General features: G+C 39.6%; 1 protein-coding gene across 2 annotated transcripts in view; it reads left to right on the forward strand.

Annotated features, from left to right (window-relative positions):
* Positions 1 to 15678, forward strand: part of c2h10orf67 (chromosome 2 C10orf67 homolog) — a 132578-nt gene extending 116900 nt beyond the window's left edge. For both annotated transcript variants that reach the window (XM_055652437.1, XM_055652445.1), the window contains exon 17: positions 15465 to 15678. In XM_055652437.1, coding sequence (XP_055508412.1) covers positions 15465 to 15486 — 22 coding nt within the window. In that variant the 3' untranslated portion in view covers positions 15487 to 15678. The remainder of the gene's footprint in view (positions 1 to 15464) is intronic.
* Positions 15679 to 18494: the final 2816 nt, after the last annotated feature.

Raw genomic sequence — 18494 nt, forward strand, 5'->3', positions numbered from 1 at the left:
AAATCAGTGGAACTATGACACAAGGTTAAGATAACCATTCTAGCTGACTCTTTTGGAATCATACTTTGGTACTTTGAACCTAGCAAACAAGGATGAACTTCTCCCATATTATATCCAACATGCACCTTCATTGTACTTAGAAGCAAGATCCCCAGAAATGTTTGGCTTGCACAAATAGGATATAATCAGATTGCTTCTATTTGAGACCATTAACAAACAAGGGGTTGCACAAGGATTCCTTCAATCTGATTTTTTACAAAAACGTGTTCCATATTTATAATTACAGATCATTTTGAGGAAAATAAAGGAAAGGGAGAGGAAAGATGAGGTGGTGAGGATATCGGACCAAAGGTGTTTGAGGGTCTAGTGAGAGTAAATGGTGGTCAAGGGAGTGGGTGAGAAATTAAGTTAGAGAAATGGACAGCCCAGCAACCCCTTCAACCAAGGAACTAATCCTTGACATCAAGAACAAGTCGAGAGATCAGATATGTTTTCATTGGTGGGTGAATGACGGAGAGAGTTAGCAGCCTCAAATTATTGGGTGTCAACATCTCGAAAAAACTATCCTGAACGCAGCACACAGATGTCATCACAGAAAAGGTGTGCCAACACCTTTACTTTCTTAGAAGTTTAAAGAGATTTGTCATGTCTCTAAATAGTCCAATAAACTTCTACAGATGAACTGTATCTTGACTGGTTGCATCATGGCCTGGTATGGCAGTTCCAACGCAGAGGATTCTAACAAGCTGCAGAGAGTGGTGGACACAGCCCAGTCCATTACAGACACAGCCCTCCCCACCATTAAATGCATCTACATGAGGAGGATTCTAGGATCATCAAGAATCCCCACCATCCAGACCATGCCCTCTTCTAGTTGATACAATCAGTACAGAAGCCTTGTCCCACATTAGTATAATATAGTATAATTATATAATATAGCAGTATAATATAGATAAATGTGAGGTTATCCACTTTGGTGGCAAAAACAAGGGGGCAGATTATTATCTCAATGGGGTTAGGTTAGGTAAGGGGGAGGTACAGCGAGACCTGGGTGTCCTTGTACACCGGTCACTGAAAGTTGGTGTGCAGGTACAGCAGGGAGTGAAGAAAGCGAATGGAATGTTGGCCTTCATAACAAGAGGACTTCAGTATAGGAGTAAAGAGGTTTTTCTGCAGTTGTATAGGGCTCTGGTGAGACCACATCTGGAGGATTGTGTACAGTTATGGTCTCCTAATTTGAGGAAGGACATCCTTGTGATTGAAGTAGTGCAGCGTAGGTTCACGAGATTGATCCCTGGGATGGCGGGACTGTCATATGAGGAAAGATTGAAAAGACTAGGCTTGTATTCACTGGAGTTTAGAAGGATGAGGGTGGATCTTATAGAAACATATAAAAATATATAAGGACTGGACAAGCTAGATGCAGGAAAAATGTTCCCAATGTTGGGTGAGTCCAGAACCAGGGGCCACAATCTTAGAATAAAGGGGAGGTCATTTAAGACTGAGGTGAGAAAAAACTTTTTCACCCAGAGTTGTGAATTTATGGAATTCCCTGTCAGTGGAGGCCAAGCCACTGGATGGATTTAAGAGAGAGTTAGATAGAGCTCTAGGGGCTAGTGTAGTCAAGGGATATGGGGAGAAGGCAGGCACGGGTTATTGATAGGGTCGATCAGCCATGATCACAATGAATGGCGGTGCTGGCTCGAAGGGCCGAATGGCCCCCTCCTGCACCTATTTTCTATGTTTCTATTACCAGAATCAGGAACTGCTACTTTCTTATAACTGTGGAAACAAGGATGCGGAAGATGCTGATTTACACGGAAGGACACAAAATGCTAGAATAACTCAGTGGTGCAGGCAGCATCTCCAGAGAACTTAGATAGGTGAAGATTTGGGTTGGGACCCTTCTTCAGACTGATTGTGGGGGAGGGGAGAGGGAGAAAGAAGGGGGGGGGGGGGGGGGGGGGGGGGGGGGTTGAGAGGTAGATGGTTGGAACAAATGCCAGAGAAATAAAGCAGAAGGGTGTGACTGAAGAGTTGCAAATTGTGAAACCAGAGGAAGCAATGTAGGACGAGGAAAAGGGCATGAAGAAAATATGGCAGTCCAGGTGGGGGATAGGGAAGAGTAGGGGAGGGGGGAAGAGAAATGGGGGAGGGGTGGGGTAGAAAGAGAGTGTGGGGGTATTGTTAGAGGTTACCTAAAATTGGAGAATTCAATGTTCATACCATGGCTTGTAAGCTACCCAAGCCCAATATAAGGTGCTGTTCCTCCAATTTATGTGCAGCCTCACTCTGCCTGTTCCTCCAATTTATGTGCAGCCTCACTCTGCCAATGGAGGAGGCCCAGGACAGAAAGGTCAGTACGGGAATGCCTTCTCTCCACACCCTCTGAAGTTAAAATAGTTAGCGACTGGTAGATCCAGTCGGCCTTCTCAAAACGAGCGCAAGTGTTTGGCAAAACGGTCGCCAAGTCTACGCTTGGTCTCACCGATGTACGTCACATCGGAAACACCGGATACAGTAGAAGAGGTTAGAGGAAGTGCACGTGAATCTCTTTCTCACCTGGAAGGACTGCTGGGTCCCTGGATGAAGGGAAGGGTAAGGACCTATCCATGTCCTCCAGAGATGCTTCCTAACCCGCTGAGTTACTTCAGCATTTTGTATTTTTCAGTAAACCAGCATCTGCAACTACTCATGTTTCCTCGTCCCTCCCTTTCTCAGCTACTTATCTACTGGTTTTGATAATTTTAAATGTGTTCCTCCTAGTCCCTAAAAAAATATTAAAATGCTTAAGTAATTCAGCAGTCAGGCAGCATCCCTGGAGAGACATGGATAGGTACAGTGAAGAAACCTAATGGCATGTTGGCCTTCATTGCGAGTGAATTTGAGTTTAGGAGCAAGGAGGTCCTACTGCCGTTGTATAAGACCACACCTGGAGTATTGTGTGCAATTCTGGTTTCCTAATATGAGGAAGGACATTATTGTTATTGAGGGAATACAGCGTAGGTTCACTAGGTTAATTCCCAGGATGGGGGGATTGACGTATAATGAAAGAATGGGTCGACTGGGCTTGCATTTGCTGGAATTTAGGATGAGAGGGGATCTTATAGAAACACATAAAATTCATAGAGGATTGGACAAGGTGGAATTGCAGGAAAACTGTTTGCGATGTTGGGGGAGTCCAGAACCAGGGGTCACAGTTTAAGAATAAGGGGTAGGCCATTTAGGACAGAAATGAGGAAAAACTTTCAGCCAGCGAGTTGTGAATCTGTGGAATTTTCTGCCACAGAAGGCTGTGGAGGACAATTCACTGGATGCTTTCAAGAGAGAGTTAGATTTGGCTCTCAGGGCAAGAATCAAGTGAAATGGGGAAAAAGCCAGAACGGGGTACTGATTTTGGATGATCAGCCATGATCACATTGAATGGCGGTCCTGGCTCGAAGGGCCAAATGGCCTACTCCTGCACCTATTTTCTAGTTTCTATAATGCCTTAGGGTCAGCCCCATCGTCTCCTCTCCACGTCTCCAGAGATGCTGCCTGTCTGCTGAATTACTAAAGCACTTTAATGGTATTTTACGGACTAGGAGGAGCAGATTCAAAATTATCAAGGCTGTAATTTGCCAACATTACCACTCCTGTTGCAGCCCACAATTCCTGAATTATCTCCATGCCATATACCTGCTGCAGATAAAGCTAAAGGGGGAACAGAAATTGACACTATTGAACCTGGAGAAAAGAGAAAGAACAAAAACAGAAGAGTGATAAAGCAAAAACAATAGCACAATGTCAAGGCAGACTGACCAATTGACTCTCCAGATTATCAAATGCTAATCTTCAAGATATTGTCAATCCCTGTCAGAACTATTTTGTTCCGACAATTGTGGCAACATTTGGGAATAACATCTATTCAAGTAGTCAATAGAGTCATAAACCACAGAAACATCTCTTACGGCCCAGCTTGCCAACCAAGATGCCCCATCTAAGCTTGTCCTATTTTCCTGCTTTTGGCCCATATCCCTCTCACTCGTTTCTATCCATGTACCTGTTCAAGTATCTTTTAAATACTGTTATAGTACCTGCCTTAACTTTCTTCTCTGGCACCTGGTTCCATATACCCACCATCTGTGTGGAAACGGTTGCTCCTCAAGTTTCTATTAAATCTTCCCCTTCTCACCTTTAGCCTATGACCTTTGTGCATTTACTGCATTTACCATATCTATTCCCCTCGTGATCGTATATACCTGTATAAGATCATCCCTCAGCCTCCGGCAGTCCTAACTTCTTCCTCTTTCTCAGGCCCTCAAGTCATGGCAACATCCTCATAAATCCTCTGTGTACTCTTTCCAGAGTGACCAAAACTGGACATAATACTCCAAATGTGGCCTCACCAATGTCCTGTACAACTGTAACATAACACCCCAACTTCTATACTCAAATTAATAAAAAATAAACTGCAGATGCTGGATTATGCCAAAGATAGACATCAAAATGCTGGATGAAGGCCAATGTAGCCAAAAGCCTTCTTGACCACCCTATCTACCTGTGATGCTTGTTACTCTTTACCTGCACTCCTAGATGCCCCATTCAGGGAAGCAATGCAGAGCAGAGGAGTCCTGTTCTCCTAGATCCCTCTGTTCTTCAACATTCTCCAGGGCTCTACCTTTCACTTTGAAGATCCTGCCCTGGTGCAATCCCTCACACTTATCTGCTTTAAACAGCATTAACCATTTCTCGGCCCTCGTGCCCAACTGATCAAGATGCTGCTGTAATTTTTGATAACCATCGTCGCTATCTACGATATCGCCCACTTTAGTGTTATCTACAAACTTACCTTATCATGCCTTGTATATTCTCATCCGTCATTGATATAAACGACAAACAGCAATGAGCCCAGCACTGATCCCTGAGAGGCACACCACTAGAGTCATACATACGGTGTGGAAACAGACCCTTCGGTTCAACTTACCCACACCGAACAACATACCCCATCTACAGTAGTCTCCCCCACCCGATCCACCCCTCACTTTAAACCTATGTCCTCTGGTACTCAATTCCCTACTCTGGCTAAAAGACGCTGAGCATTTTTCCCATCTGTTCCTCTCATGATCTTATACACCTCTATAAGATCATCCCTCATCCTCCTGCACTCCAAGGAATAAAGTTCATATCCTGCTCAACCTCTTCCTATAGCTTAGGCCCTCGATTCCTAGCAACATCCTCATAAATCTTCTCTGCACCCTTTTCAGCTTAACAACGTCTTTCCTATAACACGGTGACCAAAACTGTAACAGGATGACCAACACTAGACATAGGCCTCCAGTCCGAAATAACAACCTTCCACCATCAACCGCTGCTTACGTCCATGGAAGCACTTCGATATTCAGTTAGCTAGTTCACCCTGGATCCCATGATATCTACCCTACCATGCGGCACCTTATCAAATGCCTTGCTGAAGTTTATTTAGAGGTCCATGGCTTTACCTTCATCAACCTTTTGTTTACTTCTTCAAAAAACTCTTCCAGATTCATAACACGCAATCTTCCACGTACAAAACCATATTGCCTATCCTTAATTATACTCTCATGTGTATATAAGATCATGAGAGGAATAGATCGGGTAGATGCACAGAGTCTCTTGCCCAGAGTAGGTGAATCAAGGACCAGAGGACATAGGTTTAAGATGAAGGGGAAAAGATTTAATAGGAATCTGAGGGTTAATTTTTTCACACAAAGGGTGGCGGGTGTATGGAACAAACTGCCAGAGGCAATAGTTGAGGCTGGGACAATCCCGGCGTTTAAGAAACAGTTGGATAGGTACATGGATATGGACCAAATACAGGCAGGTGGGACTGGTGTAGCTGGGACATGTTGGCTGGTGTGGGCAAGTTGGGTTGAAGGGCCTGTTCCCACACTATCACTCTATGACTCTAATTAGCCCCTATTTTTTTAGAAAGCCATGACATTTTAATAGGTATATAATACATATTTCAAGGAAGTTAGGTAGATCTAATAATCTTATCTGATTGTAGTAAATTTATCCCAAAATCAGAGCGTGTGTCTTCCATGAGCTTTTCACTATGTTGATGGGACTATAAACAAATATTTCTGTGAGGATCTCCTATTATATCAATGCATCACATCTGCAGAAAGAGAAATCTAAAATCAATTACCTGAAACATATGTGGCTGCTTATAAAAAATATTCATACAAGAGGAATGAGTCAATATAAAGGAAAACCTTGTTTTAGGGCCAAACTTGAGAATGTTTTTGCACCATGTAAGCGATATCAGGTCGCCAACTATAAGAAGAGATTAAGGCGAAACTGGTAGTCCTTAGCTTAGTTACAGACAAATGCAAGCCTGGATCAAGTTAATGAGTTGCATTGTCCTAAATGTTTCTCTTTTATTAATACAGGAATTTTATCTCAGATTATTGGCTGGAAATTCTGATAGTTTGGAATTTTTTAAGAAGCCTCCACATTAAGTGAATTAATGTGCTCTTTAAATTGCATTTGTTTTGTATGAATGATTGAAATATTTCAAAATGATCCAATTAATAGAATTAAAAGAATACGACATATGAGCTGACAGTTTATTGGGGAGAAGAGTATAATAAGTGTTAATTATGCAATTCTGTGTGACTTCACACACTTGATGTCTGCATTAGTTTTAGTTGAGTAGAAACAGCGTGTGAATTGTGTCCAACACTGCAGTTTTTAAGCTGTCTATGACATTTCAGTTGTAAACGCACATAAAAATGTTGGATGTTATTTGGAATGTGTATGAATAAAATCACTGGGAGTGCTTGTAAAACAGTTTCAAGCCTATTGTAAAGGAGGAATAATGGATTTCTCAGAAGCCATTTTGATTTTATGCATGTGCAGTGCCATTGTGAAGTTGTAGCATTGTGCAGCTTTCAGTGACATCATTTATCATTTCAACACCTCACCCCACCCCTCCCCCCCCAAAAATCACACACAAAACACTTCTATCAGGATTTCCTTATGTTTATTGCAAACATTGAGGCAGAATCAATGATAAAGCACAATGGAGTTTTGTCACTTAATGGGACATGCTAGAAGATTGACAGATTTACGCAACTATTGCTACTGGCTTTTTGTTTATGGGGAGTAGCTTACTAGTGCTGGCGTTGTTTTTATTTCATAGCCCATTATGGGTCTTATGCTTAAACCATGAGATTTCTAAAGACAAATATCAATGACATATATTCAATGATTTTAGTTCATGTAATCATTAGAATGTGATTAAAGATATTGGTAGCTTGTAGAAATCATAAGATAGAACAAATTGTTTATAGCTATTTGTGTAATTTTGTTAGATCTGTGACTGATTTTGATTTTATAAATCAAATTTATAAATTTTACAAAATGTATGGATTCATTCTTAAATGTCGCAATTTTCCATAACCTTTCTCTATTTTGCAAGCTAAATTATTCTATGCAACATGTTGGACAATAAGGAGAAAATCTTGATTCACTTCAATTTATCAGTCACAATTAATCAAACATAACAATGGAAATAATGATGTGGTCAAATGATCTGAGAGCTCTAGGTCATTTCCAGGGCAAGTTTCTTGTCTCTTTATAGTTTACATCTTTTTTTAAAAATACTGTTATAGTTTTAGAAATATAAAGGAAATGGCATAATTGTCACCCAGCAATGCTAATTATGTACAGACGATGACAGAATATCTTGAAATTTGCTCAAACACAAATATTACCTATTGGTCACGTTTCTCTGGTTCCATGAGTGGCTTATTAGGAGTTTGCCAATTCCATTGCTAGCAAAAGGGCTAACCTGCAGCTTGAGCTGGTTACACGCTTTAGTTAAGTGCTCCCACCCACTGCCTTTGGGTCTGTGCAAGGTCCGTGACCTTTTTTAGAATTGCCAAGTGAAATGTCATGTCGCCCCTCCCAAATGGGAGTTTCTCCTCTCATTTGATCAACAAAAAACGATTGGGGATGGTAAGATCTGTGTCTCTGTGTTGTAATGTGAGCGAGATCACAAAAATGCAGCATGGCAAACAGCTAATAAGTTGTATTATCACTGAAAGTCCACAAAAACACAGAATTTAGTGCTTTGACATCTGAATTTTGGAAATTCTAACACATGTTAAATGCTAGGAAGTGTAAATATGCTTCAAAACAAGATAGTAATGATAAAATTATACTGTGGCTAACAAGATGATCAGGATCCCCAGAGATGGTGCCAGAAAATGAAAAATCCTAGATTCATTAAGGATATGCAATTATTTAATCTGTTCCTGTCCTGAAAGGAAAGATGTCGAAACTGATATAGTAAAATAAACTAGCCTTTCTTTCAGTCCCTCACTGATTCTTTTCTTTTCAGTTTATCAGAACATTTATTTTTGAAACTGGAAACTTATTGAATTATCCACTTTTTAAGAAAGCATAAATGTGTTGGAGGACATCATGATAGAATACACAGTGGTAAATAGTTAGTTTTCCAATGTATTCATGGATAAAGCAAAATGTTGAAATATTAGTAGGTTGTGTTCTTTCTGATGAGAGAATGAATTAGACTTCCAACTATTTCAAAAGGTGTGGTCTTCACCATTGCAAACTGTACCATAAAAAGTGCTTTGTCCCTGCCAGCAACCTCAGTTTTGCGGTAATTTGTCTGTAGATTTCTTTCCTTGGCCCTAACAAGAAGATCCTATCACATGTTAAATTAGTCGTGATCGATTCTACCAATAGCACTTCTTTCATCTATGTTGATAGAAAAATGGATAGTATTATTGATGTAGTTGAAAAACAACTATGATTAAAAGTCAAATGCTGAAATACATTGTCCAAAACAAAATCAGAAGGGCTGAAAATACTCTGTAAATCAAACAGCATCTTCAGAGGAGAAATGGTTAATGTTTTAGTCCATTCATCAAAACAGGGAAAAAGAGAAAAACATGTTAATTTTCAGGAGGAGAGTAGTTCAATCAAAGGAATATCTGAAAGGGCGGGTCTAAATTGTTCAATAGGCATAGCAACCAGCACATTAAGCTTTTTTGCCTATGTAATATGCTGTAAATGGCAAGGTGTTTGGGACATACATAGAAACATAGAAAATAGGTGCAGGAGTAGGCCATTCGACCCTTCGAGCCAGCACCACCATCCAATATGATCTTGGTTGATCATCCAAAATCAGTACCCTGTCCCTGCTTTCTCCCCATATCCCTTGATTCCGTTAGCCCTACGAGCCATGTCTAACTCTCTTGAATACATCAACTCTCTCTTGAATACAGCATCCCAGTGGTCTCCACATTGGGGAAAAAACAAATGCTGATTAGGCAACCACTTTGCATTTCACCTGCATTCAGTCCACAGCAGTGGCCCTGAGCTTCCAAATGCTTGTCTCCATAATTCACCAAACCACTTCCTCTCTGACCTTTATTGTTTGTGGCCTCCCGCAATGTTACAATGAGACACAATGCAAGCTAGAGAATCAACATATTTTAATCTACCTGGGCACATTGTATTCATACAGACTCAATATCAAATCCTCCAACGTGATTATGATGGGTTAGTTTTTCTTACTCTATTTGTATAGTCTGGCCTGCTGGGCACATCCTAGAACATTAACATTGACATCACATCAGACAGACCAAAAAACAATGTGCTCGTAACTATCCCCATTAAACCATTTGGACTCACCCTATTAGAGATATTCTCATTGATGCACACACACCTCTCCCTCCTATTCTGCCATTAAAAACAATCATGATTGTTGACATTGACAAGGCCAATCATAAAATTTACATAAGATATACAGTTTTTACTTTCAATAATCTTACACAATTTTTATTCTTTTTACCTTATTTTCCCATACTCCACCAAATTCAACTGCGTATTAAATCATTTTTAATAAAATGTAAAATGTTATTAAAGATCATATGCTCTTGGTGGACGGCATAGATGGTATATAATTTGTGCAAAATAAGTTCCACAAATAAGAGGATGTTACCAATCTGTTTCATGGTGTTGACTGAAAGATGTGATTCATTTATGTGGTTGCAACTGGCATAAAATATTTCAATGGAATGGAACTGAATGGCTAGAATTACAGTGTATTTAAAATCTGATTTCAAAGGCAGCATCCTCAGCATCCCTCACTATTGCATTTAGTCTCAGACTTGATGATGGCATGGTGGCGCAGCGGTAGAGTTGCTGCCTTACATGCTTGCAACGCCGGAATCTCGGGTTCGATCCTGACTACGAATTATGTCTGTATGGAGTCTGTACGTACTTCCCGTAACCCGCGCGTTTTCTCCCAGACCTTCAGTTTCCTCCCACACTCTAAAGATGTGCAGGTTTGTAGGTTGATTGGCTTCGTATGAATGTAAATTGTTCCTAGTGTGTGTAGGATTGTGTTAATGTGCGGGGATTGCTGGTTGATGCGGACTCGATGGGCCAAAGGGCCTGTTTTCGCGCTGTATCTCTAAACCAAACTAAACTAAACTAAACTTGGAAAAGGCATCCAGCCTCCAGTTTTCTGAATAAGAGGTGAGGTAGCTATATCTAATAAAAGGAAACCGCTACAGCACTAAAGCACCTCACATACGTTGCAAATTCGGGTCTGGGGTATTAGGTGCATCACTCTTTCTATTAAATGGTTGAAAAGTCTTAATTTCATGAAAATTGATTCCTGCTGTCCCAATTTGAGTGAAACTGGTAAAACTTCCTCAGGACTCGAATGAGATATGTGTGCTTATTGTATCTTTGGCTCTTTTATTGCAGGAAAGAATGACAGAGTAATTGCAATGATCCAAGCTTAATGAAAATCATTAAATTATTTAGCAGCAAGTGGCATACTTAAGAACAGTACAGCATGACAACGAGCCCTTCAGCCCACAATGTTTGTGCCTAACATGCCAAGTTAAACTAATCTCATCTGTCTGTACATGATCCATATCCAAATCCATGTGCCTATCTTAAATGTTATTAAACCTTAAACACCGCCATCATAAATGCGTCTACCACTATTCCTGGCAATGCATCCCAGTCCCCCACCACACTCTATGTATAAAACTTACCCCGCTCATCTCCATTATAATTTCCCTCTCTCACCTTATAGCTATGTTCTCGAGTGTTGGAAATTTCCACCCTGAGAAAAAAGTTCTGATTGTCTAATCGATCTATGCCTCTCATAATTTTATATACTTCTATCAAATTTCCCCTCAACCTCCAATGTGCGAGAGAAATCAATACAAGTCTATCCAACCTCTCCCTGATTCCCTCGAAGCCAGGCAGCATTCTAGTAAACCTCCTCTGCACCCTCTCCATAGCTTCCACATCTTTCCTGTAATGGGGCGACCAGAACTGTGTGCAATACTCCAAATAAATGATGCAGAGTAATAGTTATAATCAAATACAATTATATTAGTTTAGATTAGAGATACAGTGTGGAAACATGCCCTTCGGCCCACTGAGTTTGCACCGTCAACGGTCCCTGCACATTAACACTACCCTAAACATACTAAGAATAATTTTACATTTATACCAAGCCAATTAACCTTCAAACCTGTACGTTTTTGGAGTGTAGGAGCAAATCGAAGATCTCAGAGAAAACCCACACTGTTCATGGGGAGAACATCCAAACTCCACACAGACAGACACCTGTAGTCAGGAAGAACCCGGGCCTCTGGCGTTGTAAGGTAGTAGGTCTACCACTATGCCACCGTACCACCCCAAATTAGTTAAATTAATGTAACTTACTTCTGTAATGATAGAAGGTATAAAAGCATATCATGATTCCCCAATTGTTCATAACATTATACTTAAACAATGCGACTGTTAACAAAGTTCCTTCATTTCTAACCTTACAGTATTGATTTGTCTTCCCATTTAGACATTCAGTAAAATAACTGAGATGCTTAGTTTATTTGGACAAGCTAATAAATTGCTTATCGTGTAATCTTTCTGAAAACTATTCTTCAAGAGGTGTCACCTGTAGTCCAGTTTTCCAGTCAAAGAGTTCTGGATTCATGTCACTTTCGAGAGAACTGAGTATCAAAACTTAGTCAGTGTAATATTGGGGAAATGCAGATATTAAACCATGGCTCTGAGGTGGGTGCTGCATTCTGAACTAAGGACTGTCTAACCGAATATTTATTTCTCATTCAGCATTACTACAAACAAAATCAGGCCATATGTCAGAGCTTGCTGTGACAATTAGCTGTTGTGTTTCCCATATTACAACAGTTTTGACCTGATGTCAAAATGGCTTAATTGACTACTTTGTATTTTCAGACATCTTGGAAATGACATGCAAAAATGCTTTATAACTACAAGTCTTTGTTATCGTTAAAATAACAAATTCAGCTTGTTAATCTCCAACAGTGCTTCCAGCGACAATTAATGATATTCATCAGACGTTGATCTTTGGTACAATATTCTCTTCCTATACAGTAGGAGCTGGTTTGCAGATTTTATGATGATCTGATATGTTTTTATATTGTAATATTGTGGTATTTGGAACCTGCTTCTCTTCTAGTTTCAGCTAAATTTACAGTAAACATGAAAATGTGTACCCACTTTGCTACTCAGTCTCTTAAGAGAAAGCATCTCAGTGGTCGAGGCTCCCCTTGAAGTGCTCAATTTTGGATAGTGCTGTCAGTTTCTCAAAATTTTGTCAGCTTTATAATTTTAAGAACAAAATATGCGTGGACATGCGTGAAGAGAAGAGAGGAGGAGTTTATATTGGCCCCTCAGAGCACTCTAACGGCAAGGATATAAATACCATAAAAGGAGCAATAACATTTTTGTTGTATAATTTACAGGTACCTGTACATGCTAATTGTTTTCTGCTTTGATAAATCTAAAATTGGTTAGATCCAATAAAATTAAATTTTAAAAGTCATACAAAGTTTTAGAGTAACTCAGCGGGCCGGGCAGCATCTCTGGAGAAATCAGTCTGCAGAAGATCCCCGTCCCAAAACTCAAACCTATCCATGTTCTCTGGGGATGCTGCCTGACCCGCTTTTTTTTGTAAACCAGCATCTGCAGTTCCTTATTTCTACATTTAAGATGTTATGTTGCTTTTACTTTAACTTTATTCTTGAGGTAGCGGATATCACATTTTCTTGGATCATGTGGGAACATATATAACCATATCCCGCCTCTAGGAAGTGGCTGTGCAGCTTTTAAGAATGGCCAATTATGCTTTTATTTTGCTAAGACACATATTGAGCACCCTCTTGAGTATTGGAGTATTAAGCAAGATAAATTACTCGTAATCTGATAACAGAGAAGGGTTTGGAGTTCATGCAACATCTCTGAAGGAAGGTTGGTAAGTTCTAATGGAAGGCAATTGACCTAAAACAATTCTGAAACATCTCCAGCTGCCTGTCATGTTGTGTATTCCAATCTTTCTCTTTATATTTCATATAAACATACACAGCAATTAGGAGCCGGGGTTTGGTCCATTTGACCTGCATGTCTCATTCAACATTTTATAGGATCAGTGACTCCTCTGATTATAACTTCAACTCTTCCTTCTCATCTGCCCTCAGTAACCTGTCACCCCCTTGCTTATCATATCAAGTTCCGATCTAGAGCTCCTTCCCTATTATGACAAAGGCTCTTCGACCTGAAACTTTATCTCTGCCTCTTCCCACAGATGGATGTCTGGCCTGTTGCGTATTTGCAACATTTCCATCAATCTTATTTTAGATTTTCAGCTTCTGCAGTTTTTTGTTATTTTCACCTCTGGTTTAAAAAAAATCATAGAAATGAACCTTTAAAAAAAAGAACTCACAACGCTCAGAGATTAGTTTTGCCTCATATATGACTTTAATGGACAGCACAGTGGTGCAGTTGGTAGAGTTGCAGCCTCACAAAGCCAGAGACCTGAGTTCGAGCCTGACCTTACGTGCTGTCTATGTGGAGTTTGCACATTCTCCCTGTGATCGCATGGGCTTCCTCCATGTGCTCCAGTTTCCTCCCACATCCCAAAGACATGCAAGAGTTATTACACTCTGGTCATCACACCTGCAGAAGTCACGGGTTTCTAATGTTCAAACTAAAATATAACTGCGTAAACCCCTTGTGTACGTTTGTAGGTTAATTGGCTTCTGAAAAACTGCCCTTAGTGTGTAGGGAGTGGATGTGAAGGTGGGATAATATAGAACTAGTCATTAATGGTCAGCGTGGACTTGATGGGCCAAATGTTTCCATGCTGTATCACTAAACTAAAAACTAAACACCTTATTTTTAAACAGTCCCCTTACAGCAGAAAACATCATCCATATCTACTCAGTCAAGACCCCTCAGGACCTTAAATGTTTCAGTCAAGTCACCCCTCATGCTTCTAAACTCCAGCAGACACAAGCCTAGCCTATCAAATCTTTTCTTATAAGACTGCCCACAGGTATCAGTCCAGTAAACCATTTCTGAACTGTTTCCAACACATTTACAATGTGTTTTTCAATAAGGTGGCTGTACTCCAGATGTAGTCTCACTGGTGCTCCACATAACTGCAGCATCAACTCATTACTTGTGTACCTGATACTACTAATTATCTACAGCATTTCCTGCTTTTATATTTCAGACTTCTGGTATCTGCAGTTTCTTTAATTTCTCCCTAATTTTGTATTCAATTCCCTTTGCAATAATTAATAATGTTATGTTAGTCTTCCTATTTACTTGCTTCTCATGTATGATAGCCTTCCTAGGTCATGCTCAATGATCCTCTGCATCTCAGAGTTCTGCAATTCCTTACCACTTACATCACATGTTTATTTTGCCGTCAAAATGGATAATTCCACATTTTCAATAATTGTATTCCTTTTGTCAGCTCTGGCAATCTATCTGTAACCCTTTGTTGCATTTGTGCAATTAGCAAGTGTAGCCACTCCATCTTCAGTGCCTACATCCAAGTCATTTATATCAGTTGTAAATAGTAGAGGCCACAGCACCCATACGTGTAGCACGCCACTTATTACTTATTGCCAATCAGAAAAAGACCCATTTTTGTCCATTCCCGGTTTTATGTCTTTTTGTCAACGTTTTGTCTTTAAGTCCCTTTGTCTTACCTTTTGTCTTACCTTCCTACACTATTAAATATTATTTTCCACAATAACCTTTAGTGACTTTTTATCGTGCCTTTTGTAGATCAAACTCTGGTATGTCCAAGAGTTCCCCTGTATTTAGAAAAAAAACAACTTGATTACCCTGTTTTTAAGGACCATCCTATAATTTAGTTTACATATTTTATAATCAGGGTCAAATATCTTTGAAAAATATCTGACTGCGATTTGTTTTTAAATATAGAAACACGAGGAAGTGCAGTTGCTGGAATCTTGCGTAATTGTATGTAAATAAGAATTTGGTTTGTATGATACGTTTGTACCATAAGGGGGCATCAGGAATCATACCCCACTTCAAAAGTTTGTAAACTGTTCATCTTTCCATTTTTTTTAATGTATTTGCAGATCACCTGATAATCTATGTTAATGAAAACAGAAGTGGCGGAAACCCAAGTCACACATCAGCAGACGAGGATGTGTTGATAAATTGGCTAGATTTGTAATTGAGAGACATACATGTCATTTGCTAAGCCTAAAATGTCAAGTTAAACTATGAATGTCGTCCAAAATTCACAATACAACTAGCATGAACAATAAAGGTGCTGAAATAAACATTCAGTTATATTGCAGTTGCATCTGGGTTTTTTTTTGTCCGAAACAAACAGATAAAAGATGAAATAACTTCCAAAGTTGGTTAACTACTCAAAATTGCAAAGCGTCCATCAATTTTTTACTGGAGGTTTGGCAATAAGAACATGGTGAATGGGTTTGCAATATATGTTATGCACTTGGTCGTCATGGTGGTATTAACATTAAAACCAGTAAGTGTGATGTCTGAACTGTTCATCGTGTAGTGGGCCTGTTTATTACTTTGTTAGTTCTTTTAGCGTTTTGATCCAGCACATTAAACTCATTTGCAAATTGATATTAAGTTTTTGTAGATGTTGGTTCATCCATATCAAACAGCGCCAACTGGTTGTACAGGCACGAATTTACACTCTGTTTCTGACACAAAATGGTTTATTCTTCTCCCAATTGTGCGGTGCAACCGGTGGCGTCTGCCGCAACAGCAAGAAGATGCCAGAAAGATTTGAATAGTCAAAAGCTTTCGTTTTCAAATGCGTTTGTCATGGTAAAATACAGCCCCGGTCTTTCGCCCTCTCATAAATCAATATCGTCAGACAGAAAGTTTTATGGTGAGTGTAACACTAATTTAAATATTTAATAGGGAACTCACGGATTTGAGTTGTGCTGGGCATTCGTGCGTTATCACAGGTTTCTAATATTACAGCATTTGTTAGAATGCTTTGTGGTTTTGAGGTCAAGTTCTCTTTGTCGCCGAGAATTTCAAAGTTAGAGCCATTGCGAAAGCTGTTATACATTTCCACGCTGTTCGACAGTCTTTGTCGAGGTGCCCCAGCTCGTCCATAAAATCAAAGCAATGCGCTACGACTGTACGGAAATAGTGGGAGTTTCAGTATCTATGTGTGTTTCTAACCAAATAATTCATTTATATAGGAGATGTGGGCTAATGTTACTTGTTCGTGAACTGGGTCTCGGAACTGCAACTTCACCGAACGGGTTAATCGTAATCGGACTGGACCTTTCCCCAACACTGGCTTTCAGACATTGCCACAAATGTCTGTGTTGACTAGTCGCCTCTGCAGTCAGACCTTCATCCACCACATTTAGCAAGCTCTGCAAGTCCTCGTTGGAGAATTAAACACGTCTCCTACTAGTTTCTGAAAGGAAGAGTGGCTAAATAGACAAAGGGCAATTTAACCAAAGGATTAGACTATTAATCTATGAAATCACTGGAACCTTTCACTTGAGTTAGTGACATTATCCCATCAAATCCATTCATAAAGCGGCCTCCTTGGTCCCTGTCTTGTGCGCTGAAAGGATAGATCTCTATCAGGGACAGTCATTCCTTTGCACAATTCACAGTTCTTTGTGACAATAGATTTCTAATGGAGAATTTGACGACATCAGCCAAATTTACATAAAAATCCACAGTTTTCATTTTAGCTAAAGTTCAGGAGAGACCATGTCTACGTATAAACTATAATGTGTCGATAACCAATTATGTCCGATGATAAAATTGAATATTCAAAACAAACATTTAAATCAAGGATAATATAATCTCCATGTCACCATACTCGAACAAGAACCCGAAAACGTTGATTTATCTTTTCTCAAATTTAACATGGAGGTTTCACACCTCGTTGTTTATGGTTGGAGACAGATTTATCTCCCATACCTGTTTCACCACTGCGATGACAATTTCATTCATTGCTCCTCGCAGCCGCATTGGTCTTAGAAAACAAAACGCTGATGAGAAATGCAAGTAATACGAAAATCAAAGTAATGAATGCCTCAAATGGTTTAGAGCTGGTTTGATATTTACCTTTCCAGGATGAGTCCAATGAACAGTGGTGGCACATGTTTTTTTCACTTCGGGAACGGACAACTTCGAGGAACCTCTACTTCAGCTATTTGAACGCAGAGGTCCGTTGAACTAGAGAGGTTGTAACAAGTTTTCATGTCCCCAGCACACCAAGTACATCTGAAAATGTGCCTCGAAATACTTCATGCGAAAAGTGGGTAAAAGAAGATCGCCATTCATCGAACTCGTGATTGGAAGTACGAAGATTAAAGAATGAATTATGTTACGAGAAATATTTTGATATTGCTAATAATGTACTGAATTAAATTTTTTTAAACATTCATGAAATATGGGGAATCGCTCCAAATGACATTGTTAAAAGTACAATTCAAATAGTTTTGCGTACATTTTAATTTGTATTTGAAAATGAATAACAAAACTTAAGATACTAAATTGTTTTGAAAAATATTTATCATTTAAAAGTCTGCTGGAAGTATTCTTTGCTCGCTCGTATTAGCGTTGCATTGCTCGCTACAGACAGAGTCTCTCCCATCCGCGCTGCGCAACATGGCTTTTAACCTCATTCGCAAGATGTGCCTGAAAAGTTAAAACATACAAAGATACTATTCTATAGCTTTGACAAAAAAAGCTAAACACTAAATAAGATCTTCAACTTGACCTTGGAAAGGGTTTTTGTGCCTCTCGCTAATCTATCAAATCCATGATCCATGACAATGATGCATTTAAAAGTATTGTCAGATGAATAGTTTGATAAATTCACTGCTGAAAACATCGGGGTCATTTGTAATGATGTGTTCAAAAGTAAGTCACTTCAGCAAGAAGTTTTGTTGCACGATATAAGAAAACGAATCGCCAAATCAGTACTGTAATATTTCTCAGGGCCAAAAAAAAAAGCTGGGAGCAATACTTCTCATATTTAACGCGATATTTAGATGCTTTGGTTTGGAACAAAAGTCATAGCAAGACGTCTTTATTGCTAATTCAGTCAAAGGCACATCGCTGGTTTCCCCGCAGAAAGGTCACTGTCG

Source organism: Leucoraja erinacea, chromosome 2, assembly GCF_028641065.1.
Source record: "Leucoraja erinacea ecotype New England chromosome 2, Leri_hhj_1, whole genome shotgun sequence".
NCBI lineage: Eukaryota > Metazoa > Chordata > Chondrichthyes > Rajiformes > Rajidae > Leucoraja > Leucoraja erinaceus.